This window comes from Aythya ferina, assembly GCF_964211825.1.
Source record: "Aythya ferina genome assembly, chromosome: 11".
Taxonomy (NCBI): domain Eukaryota; kingdom Metazoa; phylum Chordata; class Aves; order Anseriformes; family Anatidae; genus Aythya; species Aythya ferina.
This window is the reverse complement of record NC_140307.1, coordinates 20345068-20362860: the sequence shown is the minus strand read 5'-3', so window position 1 is coordinate 20362860 and position 17793 is coordinate 20345068. Positions and strand designations below refer to the sequence as shown.

General features: G+C 36.3%; 1 protein-coding gene across 2 annotated transcripts in view; it reads right to left on the bottom strand.

Annotated features, from left to right (window-relative positions):
* Positions 1-17793, bottom strand: part of FAM227B (family with sequence similarity 227 member B) — a 92742-nt gene that overhangs the window by 2564 nt on the left and 72385 nt on the right. For both annotated transcript variants that reach the window (XM_084532918.1, XM_084532919.1), the window contains 3 exons: positions 7316-7434; positions 6220-6376; positions 470-546 (listed from right to left, as the gene is read on the bottom strand). In XM_084532918.1, coding sequence (XP_084389044.1) covers positions 470-546; positions 6220-6376; positions 7316-7434 — 353 coding nt within the window. The remainder of the gene's footprint in view (positions 1-469; positions 547-6219; positions 6377-7315; positions 7435-17793) is intronic.

The following is a 17793-nucleotide window of genomic DNA, read 5'->3' as shown; positions in this document are numbered from 1 at the left end:
ATTATCAGTGGTGTGATTTCATCTTACTATAGTGTCTGCCTGTAATTCATTCAATTGTGGGTTTAATCTTACTGTGCAGTAAATGGGTTCTAAACCTTTCCAAAAAGGATTTGGAATGGAAACACTGTCAGACATCTAAGTGCAACGACACTGCCTGGTGCCATATTAATACTCTGCATTATCTTAATCCCATTGACATGTACTTCTTCATCATGATAATGCAGACAGCAAATATCTTGTATGTAGGAACATGCTCCCAAATAGAAGGAGAGTAACTTTATCGTTCACTTGATGGGAGGGGATCATGACTTTATGTTTGACATTTGCTCTCTTGGACTCGAGATACACAAACACACGCATGTCAACCTAATATATAGTAATGACTTGCATAGCACCTTCAGGATCATTAGTTTTTAGATTAATATGATATGAATGTCAACTCTTATTTTAGTAACTACTGTATACTTACTCAGTGTAATCCTTCTGAAATTCCTCTGAGTCCATGCGGCTCTTTAATAACATCTTGATATGTCAGAGCAACTGCTGTGCTACAATTTCAGTTAAGTGAAAGGTTTGCATTTTCAGCTAAGAAGGAAGTTTATCTGTGTACTAAATCCCAACTAGATATAGCAAAAGATAAACACAGCACAACATTCACAAGATTTATCTTGTTCTAAAAAGAGATACTATGCAAATCAATTCTGTTATGGAAAGGCCTCAAGTAGTTCTTTCTGATCCTTGTGACAATGCTTCAGTGAGAAAAATGAACTACAAAGGACTTACATCGTATGTATAGCATGAAAGCCAGGCAAGCAAGGCTTGACATCACTAAATCTGTGAATCTCACAGCATATGAGATTATATTTTAAATGCTAATTTTGAAATGGAAGCCTAGGTATTAGTAAGAGGCTAGTTGACATTGAGTCTGCAATACAGAAAGCAGTACAATGTAAAACACTCATGCATATTGCTCCCTGTGATGCAGCCTAGTCTGATAGGCTTTCCCAGAGTACACAGGATGGGCAGTGAAAGTGCTGCTACGCAATATTGCCATCACATCTGCGCTACCTCTGCTTTTCTATTCTTTGCTGAATGTTCTTCTAAGATTCAATAACACAAAATAAACACAGACGACTAATTGTGTGCTTGATCTTCTCTCCTATACTCTGCCCTCTTGTTTGGGACTTGGATCAAAGTAATTAACTACAAGCTAATGCTAGACCCCCATCACAGCCTATAACAAGAGCACAGCATTTACCAGGAGACAGAATCTGCCCCTGTCCTGTCAAGGACTCCTCAACACCTCTGTAATATCATCCACTTCAACGGGACTGCAACATTCACGCTAAGATTGTAAGACCATGTTGTAATCAATACACTAGGAATCTGGACAGATATTTTTCCCTCAGGTTAGCCACTTCTGTTTTACCACTAAAGCCTGTGGATGAACACGTCCTAGAGCCTCCTTTCCTACAGTCTCAGCAAATCTGGCCATTGAGTTCAGCAGAACCTGGATTCCCCCCCAGCTCATACTCCCTAGCAAATGGTTCATCCCATAGGATAACACATAGTATGTTTGCATGTAAGACTAACTTGTCTCCAGTCTTAATTAAACAAAAATGTAATTAAGACATTTGTGCCAAATTCATGTGTAAGACTTACTAATGGAAAAACCACAAAGGATTAAAAGCAAAACAAAACAAAACAAACAAACAAACAAAAAAACACAACCTTGAAGCTAACAAAGAAGTAGACACTAAGAAGCTTTTGAGAACTAATTGCCAAATAAAATGCTTGAGATTGATTCCCAGTAGCAGTGTTCCTGCAGAAGCAACAAACAAGATGAGGATTTATACTGAAGTATTTGGTGTATTTATTGGATTCTAAGTTTAATGCGTTTAGAGAATTTCTGTTGTCTCCTAAGCTCTACTTTGTTGGCCAAAATCAGACATTAATATTAAAAGAAAAAAATCTCCCCTCAAAAGCATGGCTTTCCGCAGTTTGTACACAAGGCTCAAATAACTCAATAAAGATTAGACGTACTTCAAACTGAAATACACTAGTGCCCAAACAGCTGTCTTCTTTCCACCCAAGCTGTGTGTGATTCAGGAAGGGAATAAAAATATGTTCTATAAGAGAAGTGTTTTTTTGTTTGTTTGTTTGTTTTTTTGTTTTGTTTTTTTTTTGTTTTTATCCAAATTAATTGTTCAGGTACCACTGAAGCAGGTGTGTATGAAACTCTTACTGTGGTATCTGATGATTATTACTGAAGGCCTTATTTTTACGGGATTTCATGTAAAAAAAAAGTTTAATTCATGTTGTGTTACATTTTCTGGACTCTTACCTGTCTCTTATGTGACATACACATATTTAATATTGGCTAAGCTGCTCTGACTTTGAGTGTTGTGTGTGTGTTTTCACTGACAAGTGTCAGTAGCAATAACATTAAATCATTCGTATTAAATGTTTAAGAGTTTTCTATTGTTTTTTTCCCAATGAACATCCACTCTGCCTTCTAACTTTTTCCTTCCTGTCCATGTATCTGTCTAAAGAATTAAGACAACGGTTTTACAAGAACCTATCCCTGAGGAAGAATTTAGTGAGCCACTTTTAAGCAGCTTCACAAATCATAGTTCTTAAGGAGGTCTAAACCTAATTTTATGACCTTAGAAACACTTAGCTCTTTCATAGCTGTGTTTAAAAAATGAACAGGAAACAGGAGCTAAAATCAGAACCAGAAGAGTCCAGCAAGGATTTACAGAACTTGGATAAAGTTAAAGTTCCACAGTTGAATCACAAACTTCATCAGAGCCAAAGATAAGGAGAAATATTGGAAGACAAAGGGTTAAAGATCAAGTGAAAAGTACCTACTGAGCTGTTATAAAGTCAGCTGTAGTCAGGCATGGACCCTCTAAAGAGATATTCAGTTAAATTCCTGTGTAACTCTTGGTAGAGCAAATCCAACAGTATCAGCAGCAAAACTGATGATAGGCTTTCAAAAGACTTTTTTTCTCTTTTTTTTTTTTTTTTTTTTTTCCCCCTCCCCTTCAGAAATCCATTTGAAAAAGTGAGAAGCAGCCTGAGAAGCTTTTGTTTCTGAAGATCTATAACCTGATGATGGCAAATGGGGAGAGAGTGGGGCACTGTTGGAACTGATTTTCAATGCTTCCTCTAGAGGGAATATGATGGCTAGTGTAAGTGGCTTCAGAAGTTGGACTTACAGGCCTCTCACTGTTGTTGAAAAATTCCAAAATTTATTGTCTTGTCTGAAATTCATAAGATATTTAACTTTCTTGATGATGACATTTCAGGGTGCTATCTTCAAGAAGCTGATTTTTGGTAAGAACTTGTTAGGGGGTGCAGATTAAGCAGCCAGGCTCAGTCTCAAAGGCTGATTAGTTCACAGCAAGAGTACCACTGAGCTCCATGGGGCTGGATGGACAGGCTCCAGTGCTTTCTGGAGAAATACCAGACAACCGGTTCTGAAGCACTGCTCCTCTGACCCATAGGCTGTCTGAAGATGCTACAGAAAATTCCTTTTCTATCACAAAACTCTTGATACTTTGAAAATAAGCTACTGCATAGTTAGTGATAACAAATTGAGATTTCATGTCTGAAGATGAATTCTATGACATACATCAGCTGGTTAAATAAAATTTTATGGACATAAAAATGTAATGATTTATGGGATTTATGAGCACTACACTAAACTAGCAGCCTCACACAACCTCTTCTTGGTGGCCTCCTTTCTCCCTGTGGTACAGGGCACAGTTATGTTGCGAGGACATGATGTGCCAAGAAATGCACATGAACTTACCATAGCACGATGGAGCTGGAAGACTTGAGATGCCTGTGCACATTTTATACTTCTGTTCTGGCACAAAGAGCATGACAAAGACTTTGTAAGCTCTTTCAAGCAAGCCTAAGGGGTTGGGTTAACAGAGTTTGAATCTCAACTATCTACTGTAGCTCCACTAATGAGATTTTTTTTCCCCCTCTACATAGGTGGTCTTTAATTTCTTAAATGCAATTAGAATAAAGTTGTTGCCTGATTTTGTTTATTATTATTTTTGAAAGTGCCGACTCTACTGCACTTAATTTCATAGTTATAATGTTTCCAGAATTGACTTCTGTGCTCTGCAGCCTATTTTCAGGAAAAATTTTGTAAGAGGGATGATATTTGGAACTCTACTTTTATGGTTGTGAAGGCCTCTCTCTGCCTCTTTTTTTTTTTTTTTTTTTTTTGGGCTTCCTTTGTTTGTTCATTAGGTGTTCATTAGGGGCCACTTTTAATTCCAATATGTGCTTTTGGAGATAAGTTCCTTTCCTTGAAATACATACTACTAAAACAAAACATTAAAAATACTTTTTACATCTTTAGACTTTGGATTTACTTTATGAAATTCTATGCTGTGTAATTTTAATGCACTGCTCAGAACATTAAGATATTTGTTCTAGTTTTTTTTTTTCCTAGACATTTCACGACATGTTCATTAGATGCCTTTTGCTCATTATGTAAAGGCATGAAAGACTTTATTCTCTTTTAGCTAAGTGAAATGGAAGGTTTTAGGCTTTTAATCAAACTACAAAAAATTTCAACCTTCTCCCTCTCCCTCCCCCCCCTTTTTTTTAAGGATGACATAGATGTACTTTGTAGTGTTTCCAACTTCTAAGTTTTATTACAGTTTTGCTTTCTCATGATTCATGAATTTATAACTCATACTCTTAAAAAAGAAAATGGAACATTTTTGCAAATCAACGTCATGCATATTGCAAATTACAATAAACATGTCAGCAAAACTGGATATACTAACAGTTTATGGTGGCTAATTTGCTAATTTATTCTTTTTATATAAATGGACAAGTTACAAAAGTTACAACTGCCCATTGTGGTCACATTAAAGGGAGAATGGTGTGGAAATTTCTGTTCTCAATCAACCCATAAAGAAGTGGACACAACTTATTTTTAGACAGAATTCTACTCATAATGTGAACAGTTACCTAAAATCTGCTGAGAAAAACAATCGGTTTCACAAGAAGTCTAAAATTTTCCTTTTATCCCATTAGTCAGCTTAATAACAAGTTTTACATTTTTATCATTGTAAAGTTTGTAAAAAGAATTTGACAAATATAAAAATAACACACTGAAAAGTTGAAAATAATGTTTTCCATTCTTCAGTATTATGATTTGTTGAAACCAGTGAAGTTACATTACCATAATACAGAACATGACACCTAAATACACTGAACTAATAGGAGTTGCCCTGTTCTAACAAAAGCTGCAGAGGTTTGACAGTATTTTTTAAGTTGTGATTTCCCCGTGCTGAATATCCTACCCTGAAAAGCAGCGGAGAAGTAGTTTTTCTTGAAGATGTTGTGTTCAAACGCTTCTTTATACAGAAAATCAAAATTCTGAGAATTCCCACCAAAAAATGTCTGAAAATGTTTACTCAAGTAAATCTTCATTAAAATCACCAAACACTGTCTAGGTAGAACAATTTGATATACATCAGGAAAAGAATAGAATTAATTAGGAAACTGTTGATTCTGAAACCATTTAGTTTAAGATATAAACACAAAGGGCTCTGAATATCTGTACTACACAACACATAAATCTTCTCTACATTCAGAAAGACAAATGTGAGGCAGAAATATGTCCAAATTCAGAACAGACTCAAAACTTCCTCAAGATTTATAGATGTTTGGATCCAAAGAGGACAATTCAGGGCCATAATAGAACCAAGTCTAACAAATAAGAACAAATAAGTTTGAATCCAGATATGATAAGAGCTTCATTACATTTTGTGAGGTTTGATTTACATTTCTTGCTCAGCTTTATTCCCCTAAAATCTAACACATGTAAAATAAAGTAACCAAGTTGAAGTGCAGTCTTACTTAAGACACTTTAAATCACGTTAGGTTAAAGGAATAACAAGATGAAGAACCAAACAAATCTTGTTTCTGCATTTCCAAGTTTCTCTCTTTTGGGTAAACCACTTGCTGAGATTGTCTGCATTACTGTGGTCTGTCTCAGTCTAGAAAAGAGAAAACTGTCCCAGCTATTGTGACCATAACAGAAAAAGGAAACAAAATAAATTGGTGAGACTTCTGTAACTCATTCCTCTCCTCCCTGCCTCAGCTGATTTAAAACCAATTTGGCAAAACGTTTTGAAGCAAGGTCTTAAAATAAAACACAGGTTGGGAGTCAAAAAGGATATGGTAGTTTGTAAACTTCAGTACAATCAGTTCTGCAAGTCAAGGAATATGGAACTGTATTATCAATTTTATGCTTCTTCAGATAGTAGGAGACCAAGGGACATTGGGCACCAAATCTGAGGAGCACACGCTTGCTTTCTGGATCTGACCCAATACAAGACTGTAAAAATGGGAGAGAAGTCAGTTAAGTCATACTATTTGCAGACAGTTTGATAGCAGAACAGAATAGAAATTTCTACACACAGACTAAATATTTCTGCTGAGAATGTTTTGTTGAAAAAAACTTAGTCTTAAAGAAAATGTATAGTATATACTGGTGCTATCAGTATAAGGAGGGATCAGAATCTCTGACAAAGACTGGTGGCAATGATCTAATGTTATGGGAGATTTTCTTTCTTGATTTCAAACAGGAAAACTGCAGGAAACTAGAACAGACATAAGATCAAATTCTTGGCATGGAACATAAACACCTGCAAGTAAACTTGGATTATTTCAAATCCATGCAGTATTTTATGCACAACAATTAAAAACAAAACAAAATAAAATGAATCAAGGTATGTGATAAATTAGTTCTATCAAAATACCTAGTAAATCCTATTTTAAACTGCAGTTTACCACACTGACGTTCTTATCTAATTAATTCTAGTGTAAGGCTAAAGTCTTTTTCTTTCATTAACAGTGAAAAATTTAAAATGCAGTAGAAAGAATTGGACAAAATTACATAAAACATATAAAAACAACCCAGCACAAATACAGTTAGTAAAAGGAAAGTATAACATAAACACATCAGTATTCAAAGCCACTGATAGTATAACCTATACAATTTAAAAATAACATTTATATCTGATTTTGTCATTTTTTTTTAACAAATCACACCTAAAATTAATGCAATTACAAATTGAAGGAGAAAAATCCCCTTCCTTTTTTTCCTTATTTTCTCCCCGCATTCCTCTGTATTCTGATGTTGCCTTTATGTAGATAACTTTGTTGTATAGAGCATTTTAGTAGTGTATTTCATAAACATTAACAGAAATGTGGCTCTTGTGAGTGAGCTACACTTACTACTCTCCTTTTAACATCAGAAGTGTGTAAAGCAAACCTCTGTTATGGTTTCAGATTCCTTTGGCATATCATTTGTATGTTCAGAATCTTCACTTATTTCTTCATCTGCCATATATTTCCTATCTTCAAGTAGATCTTTGCAAATTATGTCCTCTGCTAACAAAAATAGAAAGATCATACTATTTCATTTACTGACCATACATCAATACTGCTGTCTTCCTATTGTTATGACATCCCTTTTCATCACATAGCATTTTCTCGGTACTGTAGGATACACATTATTCTTTCAGTGAAAGATGAATAAACCTATTAATTAAGACATAAAAATGCATTTTTCACATGCATTTTTCCAGCCTAAAAGCTATGCAAACAGATGTCACTGCAGGTAGTGAATCAGCTGATGAAAAATGGTGCTAAGAAGGCTATTTAATCCAGCTACTACATTATTGGAGACATACTGATCTGTCAATTCATTGGAAACTAGACAACATCTTATTAATACTGGCAATAAAACATAGATTCTTACCTCTGCCTATCCCATATGTTTTTAGAAGTGTATAATTAATAATCCTAGATTCCTAATGTTGCACAAAATAGAGAGTAAATATCCAATCTCACTAGACTGATGCCCTTCTGCCTGCCTACTGAAGTAAAAAATAAGCTGTACAACATTGTATGTTGTATATTGCAGTATTCAGCTTTGTGCAGTTTGAACAGCAAGCAAGCTAATGGGATTTTGACTGTGCACCATGTATAAACATTATACTTCATGTAGTGCACACATACACACACGTTGTCCAAGTGCAAGCCTGCTGTCTTGCAAAGTTCCCCTTGTAGTTTTCTGTTGCAGTAATAAAGGAATAAGACAATTACTGATCAAATAGTATATGTAAGAATGACATGCTGAATTTTTTTAGATAGATCTTTGGTACCTTCAAGATCCTTTAGAATAGCTCTTTAGGAAGAATAAAGTCATTCACTTCTTGAAGGTTTTTAAACAAACTAGCAGTTTTACAGTAAATTGTCAGGCATCCATGAAGGCAAGGCCAGATCTTAACATCTTAGCCACAGGTTATAAAACAGACACAGATGTACAAAACCATCAAGACAGGAAAAACAAAACTTTGGAAGAACAGTGAGAAAAACTTTACATTTTTGCATAACAGGAAATCCACTGAACAAGAAGAATTACAAATAACCACTAACATGCCTTATTTGCCTTAAATACAAAAGCTCCTAAAATGAGAAATAACATCACCAAATAAGAATAACCACAAAGTGAAGAACTGTATTTAATAAAAAAAAAAAAAAAAAGAAAGAAAGAAAGAAAGAAAAAAGAAAACCTCTTTGAACACAGCAACTTAGTGCACAGAGAGGATGATGGAAGAGAAGACACAGAACTGCTAAAAAAAGAACTGAAATAAGTAACCTCTTTGCGTTCTGATATCAGCAGACAAATACCAACACTAATACGGTTCCAGACTCCAGAAAGTTAGCAAAATGGAGAATGATGTACTAAGCATTTCTATATCAGTTAATCCGAATTCTTAGAAAGATGTTACAATACTAACAGGAAGGTTAACTGAGATATACTGACTTATGGGTAAACATCTACTTTGGAAGCTTGCATATAATAATTTTTCATTCTGCCTTAGCAGTACAGACAGATTACATAGAGCCATCCACCATTTGCAAGCCCTCCTTTGTGCAGTAGCATTTAAGAGAGACTTGAAGAAAAAAAGAGAAAGGTCTGTGGACAGTCAATGTGCAGTTGGATAATGTATCTAAAATCTGCAATTATGGAAAATAGTTTATCCTTTTTTAACTTGCCTTTTTCTACTCTGTCGCTGGAGATGCAATACTCCACTCCAGAAGCTCAATAATAATTTCAAAGAATGTCAGAGTTCTCTTAGCAAAGCTATGATTCAAGGAGTGTGAACGTTCAAGCACAGAGCTTCATAAAAATGAGCATGGAACTCTAGCTAGCTGCACTGCAGAAATGGGACTAGGAACAATTATTTGGATACATTCTTAGTTTAAACTCTTCCTGAAGTAGGTCTAATCACCAATGAAGAAAGTCATTTTGAATGTCTCATAGCATTTTTTTTCCATAGCCATCAGTTAAATTGACATTCCTTCTGCAGAAGTGTCTGCACTTATGTTGCAGAGATAAAAACAAGCAAGGACACAATCAAAAAGGCTTGGTTTTACAGATATGGATCAGGAATTTCTGAAACCAATAAGCATAGTTACATTTTAGCCCTAAGATTTGAATTTAGTAAAGAAAATGAATAAATTAGTCTCCTGACTCAAACTGGATTATAATCTAACCTTGTTCATAAAAAGGTGCCAGACACGTGCTATCTGGGAATAACATCTCTCTGCTGTAAGGAAACCTCTCACTGCTTGCACAAGTGACAAGCACAAATAAAAATACTTTAATGGAAATGTGCAGTAGCAAACAGGTGGACAAGGGCCTGAAAGGATAATCCAAAAAATCCAGCTAGTATCAAATTCAGATTTTACTGGCATGGAACATCTTTGAGGAGGAAATACACACCATGAAAAGAGAACACTGAGAGCTCCTCTGGTGGCATACTGAGGGCAGAAGTTATATTGCTTATTAAAACCAGGAGTGATTTCAAATCCTGGTTTGTCTCCTGCCATAAAGTAGTATTCTCTCTGGAAAAAGAAAGTTTACAAAGTGGAACAAGATTTGGTAACTAACAAGATGAGGCTAAATTTAATCTACTCATAAAGATGTTACCAAAAGATTGGAAAGGAGGAAAAACAAGAGAAAAACCAAAGCCAAAGAACAAGAACACTTTCTCTCCTACCTTGGTCCCCAAAGAATCCCAATGTCCCAGGATGAGTGAGACAGGGAAAGGCACAGCCCAGATCGCTACCCTAGTGAGAACAACAGTGGAAAAGCCACGTCCCAGAACATGGCTCAGCCCTGCAGCGTGACAACTCAGTAATGAGGTCTTTGTTGACAAGATGGGAGTACAAGCTGAATGACTGACTATCTGGCAGAAGGAGGAAGGAAGGAGGGAAGTGTTACTGCTTTTGTCCCTTTTCCCTTTAGTGTAATGACCAAGATCAGTGGTGTCATAGAAGCATTGTCAGAGGCCACGTTTAAACAAATCTCAACATTCTTTGAATTGCAGGCTCTGTTTCTGATAACATTATGATTACAATGGCTCTAAAGGACCTGCATGTCTGAAACTGATGTTTTCCAAACTATATCATTTAGTTTAATTAAAACACCACTTCTTCCCACACACTTGTCTCATTTGTGTTACACATGAACACTAGAGACTCAAATCCTTGAGAAATGTAAACTCAACAAGATGGTCACTATGACAGGACTTTTTATAACTCCTGTGACCTTACGCATCATTCCTAAGACCAATGCAAAATTAATAGCTCTAAGGTTTATTCCTCTTCTAACATTTCTCCACAGTAGGTAGGTCCAGAAACCTCTTACACAGATATAAGTTTTTAGACAGTTCATAAGGAAGAATTAATCAAGAATAACCAGGACTAGACAAATCCAGATTTTGACAGACTTCATCATCACAAGAATTAACATTCATTTACAGTCCTCTGATGGACAGTTTAACTGAAGACACACTGTACCCTGAAGAACCTTTTTATTGCTGACAGTAATACTTGGGTTAGAATTAGCACAGCATGATTTCTAAATCCCAAATTGAGCCTGCAGAGAATACAGTTAAAAAAGGGTTGTTTGTTGGGTGTTTTTTTTTTTTGTTTTTTTTTTTTTTTTTTTTTTTTAACTTGCAAACTGAGCCAACTCGATCTGGAAGTCATTAACAGATAATAAACATAACCTTCCCCCACTCGCTCCCAAGATGCCATCTCTACAGTCACTGTTCAGAATACAATCATATTTTTACAACATATCATCCTACAGAGAAGAGCCACACAGATTTTCATTTTATCTGATTTCTCCCTTACTGCTAAGGAATTAGTGCCTTCTCTTCAACAGGACTCTGTTCCTGGTAAGGAGAAAGAACTGGAGTGAAAAGAGAAGGAAGTTGGAAACGAAGAAAAGTAAGAGACTTTCAGGAGTAAGTTACATCTTTGCAAAATTCTCACGTTGATTCTTCATTTTGACAGGTCATTAGGCATTTGTATACACTTGATGAATTTACCGCTGATAGTAACTCTGTGGTGAATGTTTTTGTTTCATCATTGTACATGCTAAATTTTTACAGTTCACAAGATAGTAGTGGTGGCAGATATTTATCTAATGTGCAAGAGATTTTTGGTCTGCCATGTTGCGTTTACTATATATATGTTGTGTAACTATAACACTATCTACAAACAGTTGTATTTTTAGCATGATTGCAAAAGTGAAAAATACAGAACTGTTATCTGTTTAAAAGAAATTCAGAATCATATTTTGATTTTGAATCTGCTGAAACATATTAAGCCTTGATGTTCTCATTAACATTTAGCTGTTCATTAACATTTAGCTGTTAAGATTATTATAGTTACTTTTTACTTTTTTTTTTTTTTTTAGCCTTTCTTCGTGAGGTCCTTACACAATGAAGACCTTACACAAACGAAACTCCCACCGACGTCAACTAATATTTTGTCTGTATACATCCTTCACTGTTTTATTATTATATAGATTCAGGTGTTTGGCAACAGTCACTGAAAACTTTCACACTTAAAAATTAATTGCTTTGCCATTGTGTTTCACACCAGTGAATTATTAGCGATTGCCTAAATTAAGACTTCCAGCATAGCTGTCAGTGGTTGTGAATAACAGCGCAGAACTTCTCTAATTTTGTAGCCCTTCGTTGTTTCCATGAGCACAGACATCATTATTTTTTGTAAAGTACTTTAGTTTAGTCATGAAGTTGCAAATAGAGTTGTATTTCAAAGGTGGTGTGTGGAATTAGTTTAATTATTTCTTTTCTTTAGTAATCTAATACAATAATCACCTCTTGTTTTACTAAATGCATACCTGAAAAAACACCGTTCTTATTACATTTTAAATACAAAACTGAAACATTTTAATGTAGTTTTCTAAACTACAGATTATGTTAATTAAGATAATTACAAAAGTTTTACAGTTTTTGGAGCACACTGCTATTTGTCAAAAGATCTCTAAACTTGCTTGTGATTCTGAATGTAATCAAACATCTTTTGAACAATTTTTTGGATGCATTTCAAAAAAAATTATTGAAGAATCAAAAACATAGTCTTGAACATCAATAAAGTCTGTGCATATATGCTTGTATATAAGTATGTGCAAAGGATGGATATTTATTTAATGATTCTATATTATATTACAATATATTATTGTACCGTCAGATTTCAACAGATATATTTATATATTCATAGCTTATTATGAAAATAAGGACTTTCAGGCAGCTTCTTCATTAACAAATATTATTTAAAATGTTTTCTAAATAGTGGTGAGACAGAATGAATATATATTCTGAACAGTTATATGGCCAAAAATTATCTACCAATAAGTCCAAGTTAAATGAAAGTTGTTTTGCTCAGTGAGATATTTTACTAAATTCTCTCGAATGACAAAGACTATTCTGAAAAGCAAGCAAAAAAATACAGCAGGTCAACTTTGAAGTGTGCTGCAACGATCAGCCTTAAACAGATACCTAATACTGCTAGCCCATTGTGTAATAGACTTGACGATAAGCAGAGAGACCAGACATTACTTCTTATAAAGTCATTTCTTAAAGAAATCTTTAAAAGCATATTTGGAGATTTTTAACAATTCTCATCACGAGAAACAAACACCTGCATCCTTTTGGTGCTCTTAAGAAATGTCTTATTTTGCACAACAGCCTTGTAAACCATGTTGTAATCTGTTTTCCTACATCATTACAGGTGACAGATTTCAATCCACACAGTACTATCACAAGGCTAGGCTTGGAGATGCACCTCTTTTCACTCCTTGCTTTCCAAAGTAATCATTTGAAAATAGTAATGTTAACAGGCTTTTTAATTATTCTGTTTACCCCTGCAAGGAATCTAATTTAGTGTCTCAGATCTGTGCAAATTCTTGACAGCCAAGAAAAACTAGTCCACCTTTGTCATTAAAATCAGAAATGCTGCCTCTAATTATCTGAGCAGAGAACAGTTTTGCCATCTAAAGCACTGTAATTTTTAACTTCTGAAGTTTTTTTTTTTATATAATTTATTTTCCAGATATACGTGAAATTAAAAAACAAAACAAAACAAAACAAAAACTTTTCAAAATGACCTCAAATTAAAAAGAAGGAAACAGGAGATCTTTATAGTAGAGTAATGCTACTGCCTTCCTGACCCAAAGATGTGAAGAAAGGTTTCTGTAGAGGAGAATCTGTTCTACTGCATTAAGATCAATGAGCTTGTATTTTGTCATTGAAAACACCTTTTCTCTTCTCTCACTGAAAAACTCAAAATTAGACATGCTGCAAATACCACATGACCTGCTTCTCTGATACGAAATTACCTACATGACTGGTCCTATGAGCCTTGGAGAAAATGAATTTGTTAAAGGAAGTTTAAAAGAACACTTTTGAAGGGGCAAAGCACAGAATAAGTAGACCACAAGACAAGGTGTCAGAGGCTGAAGATTCAAAAACTGAAAATTCCAGAAGAGGTCAACGATGGAAGGATTGCTTAAATGACATTCTAACATCAACAAAAACAACAACTTTGAAAATCATCAGATACCACTTATTTCCCTTGAAACTTCTCAATAACTTAAGGAAAACAAGAAAAAGATGTCTTTCTAAGCAAGCTTGTGAAAGAAAGCACTGCAGGCTGTAAGTGAGTAAGAATGGAATTGAGTAATCTAAAAATTCAAGAAGATTTGCTATTGATTCCTACTTATTTAAATATAGAATATAGATTAGGCTTTCTGCTTACATGTGAAAATTGTAAAAGACTAAATGAACATACGGAGATCTCATCATCAGAGAGCTAATTGCTGCATCTGCTATATTCTGCTTGAAAATCTGACTTCTTTTAATAGAAAAAATAAGACTTATCCGGACTGTTTCTTTTTATAACAGAATACCGGAATAGCTGTACTCAGTCAAGCCAAAGGTACACAGAGTGCAGTATCCTATTTCCAACTCTGACCAATATGAGATGCCTAAGGAAGACTGTAAGAGCATAGCAAGCACAGTGATATTTCCAAAAAAATCTCTCCTGGCCACAAGCATTTTGTGGCTTAGGAACCACAGGTGGTGACTCTGTATTAATCACAGAATCACAGAATCACAGAATTTCTAGGTTGGAAGAGACCTCAAAATCATCGAGTCCAACCTCTGACCTAACGCTAGCAGTCCCCACTAAACCATATCCCTAAGCTCTACATCTAAACGTCTTTTGAAGACTTCCAGGGATGGTGACTCCACCACTTCCCTGGGCAGCCTGTTCCAATGCCTCACAACCCTTTCGGTAAAGAAGTTCTTCCTAACATCTAACCTAAAACTCCCCTGGCGCAACTATAGCCCATTCCCCCTCATCCTGTCACCAGGCACGTGGGAGAACAGGCCAACCCCCACCTCACTACAGCCTCCTTTAAGGTACCTGTCGAGAGCAATAAGGTCGCCCCTGAGCCTCCTTTTCTCCAGGCTGAACAAGCCCAGCTCCCTCAGCCGCTCCTCGTAGGACTTGTTCTCCAGGCCCCTCACCAGCTTCATCGCCCTTCTCTGCACCCGCTCAAGCACCTCAATGTCCTTCTTATAGCGAGGGGCCCAAAACTCAACACAGTACTCGAGGTGCGGCCTCACCAGAGCTGAGTACAGGGGGACGATCACCTCCCTAGCCCTGCTGGTCACACTGTTTCTGATACAAGCCAGGATGCCGTTGGCCTTCTTGGCCACCTGAGCACACTGCTGGCTCATATTCAGCCGACTTTCAACCATCACTCCCAGGTCCTTCTCTGCCTGGCAGCTCTCCAGCCACTCATCTCCCAGCCTGTAGCTCTGCTTGGGGTTATTGCACCCCAGGTGCAGGACCCGGCACTTGGCCTTGTTGAACTTCATGCAGTTGACCTCAGCCCATCGGTGCAGCCTATCCAGATCCTCCTGCAGAGCTTTCCTACCCTCAAGCAGATCGACACACGCACCTAACTTGGTGTCATCTGCGAACTTACTGAGGGTGCACTCGATCCCCTCATCCAGATCATCGATGAAGATATTAAAGAGGACCGGCCCCAGCACCGAGCCCTGGGGGACACCACTAGTGACTGGCCTCCAACTGGACTTGACTCCATTCACCATGACTCTTTGGGCCCGGCTATCCAGCCAGTTTCTAACCCAACAAAGCGTGCGCCAGTCCAAGCCAAGAGCAGCCAGTTTCTTGAGGAGAATGCTGTGGGAGACGGTGTCAAAAGCCTTGCTGAAGTCAAGGTAGACCACATCCACAGCCTTTCCCTCATCCACTCAGCGCGTCACTTCGTCATAGAAGGAGATCAGGTTCGTCAAGCAGGATCTGCCTTTCATAAACCCATGCTGACTGGGCCTGATCGCCTGCTTGCCCTGCAAGTGCTGCGTGATGACTCTCAGGAGGATCTGCTCCATGAGCTTCCCTGGCACTGAGGTCAAACTGACAGGCCTGTAGTTTCCCGGGTCTGCCCTCCGGCCCTTCTTGTAGATGGGCGTCACGTTTGCTAGCCGCCAGTCAACTGGAACCTCCCCCAATAGCCAGGACAATATTAAATACTCCTCTATGAATTTTCCTTCTAATTAGCTCAGTAATCTCTGAAGTTTAAAAACAAATAAATAAATAAATAAAATCTAGTGTCTTTTGGTGCTTAGCAATACTGTATGAAGAGCCATCTATTTTTTATTTATTTATTTCTAAGTTTAATCTGATGTTCTGCTAGTCTTATTTGCTTTAAAGTTAGGAAACAATCAGAAAACTTATAACATGAACTCTTGCAATAGACAGCTGAAGGTTTTCTTATATTAAGACATCTTGCAAACAGAAAGCTCTTCTACCAAAATGTCATCTGGCAGAAGGAACTGAGGTTTCTTTTCCTGATTCTGCTCATTTAATAATACCAAACTACTGGATAACAATTTCTGTTTTCTGGATTCAATATTCTTGAGTTTGTATACTATAACCAAAACTTCTAATAGAAGTTTTGTCAAATATTTTATGTTATAGTATAACATTCTGAGAGATGATTTTACAACATAGTTTAAATAGATGAAGATCAGCTGTTGTCCCTACTTTTTTTTTCTTTTTTCTATTTTTCTGAAAAATCACTGCAAAAATGAACTTGTCTGCAGACTGAGTTACCAAGACGTTCAACAGTTAGCGTGTACCTCACATTTCTCAGTCCTTAAATAAAATAAGTGCTTATTGGTGTGACACATAAGGCATAAGCCTATGGACAACAATCACACATTGATTCTTGAAAAAATCTTGCCTCCCAGGGAGCATGGGATATCTTTCACCTCAGGTTATTTTAGATATGTATTAGTTTAGTTTTAGATTTGTAGCTGGGAACAGTTACTGGGGAATCAATACTGCTAGAAGCTGCCAGAATAACACAGCTTCATGAAGCATATCTCATCAGTGCCTTCAAATATTTATATTTTTTCATTTTCTTATCAAATATCTAATCCAACCCATTTTCAGTCTGTAAAACAAAAAACTGGATTGATGCCCTCTGAACAAGAGCGTCAAATCTTTATACACATTTAGACAACTGTAGCACAGCGGAAGACATTAAAGTGTCTGACTTCACCTAAAAAAAAGATGGATGCACATAGGATTGAATAGAACAGTTCAGTTGGAACAGACCTAAAAAGTTCATCAAGACCCAATGCCAGCATAATGACATAGAAGAGTTCTGGAATATTATTATTTCAACACATAAAAAGTCTATTTCCATGATTAGAATTAACATCTATAGAAATATATTGTTTAGAGTATGCCTAGTGTTGATGACAGGGTACAAGCAGGATTGTAGCCTCCAGCATCCCTAATCAACTAATGGAATATTTTACTTCAAACATCTGCAAAAAGTAGAACTATTTTTCATTAACTTTTCCCTTTATTTGTACACTCTTGTGCACTTGAAGCACATGAACAGAATTTTACAGCTTAAAAGTATACAACATGATTAAAGATTTTTTTTTAAATATGCACACAAACTATTAAAACAGTTTTTGATTTATCTCTTCCTCATATTAATTAGAGCATTGTGTTCTTGATGGCTTTAACATACTAGCGGAATTGTTTGGTTTATTTCTTTCCTTTAAAATAAGCTTTATGAATATTCAGCTGTGACTGCAGCCTCTACTCTCAGAATAACCTTAGTTATCATCACCATTACCACGTCATCCAGTGTGCCAGACATGCTCACAAGTTGGGAGCAACTGTAGGAATAGGGACCGGACATAGTTTTATAAGGTGGCTAAAGCCTTCAGATACTGCAAACTATACCCAGCATAATTTATAGGCATTACTCACATGACCAATACATACTCCTTATCTCATGAATGAATG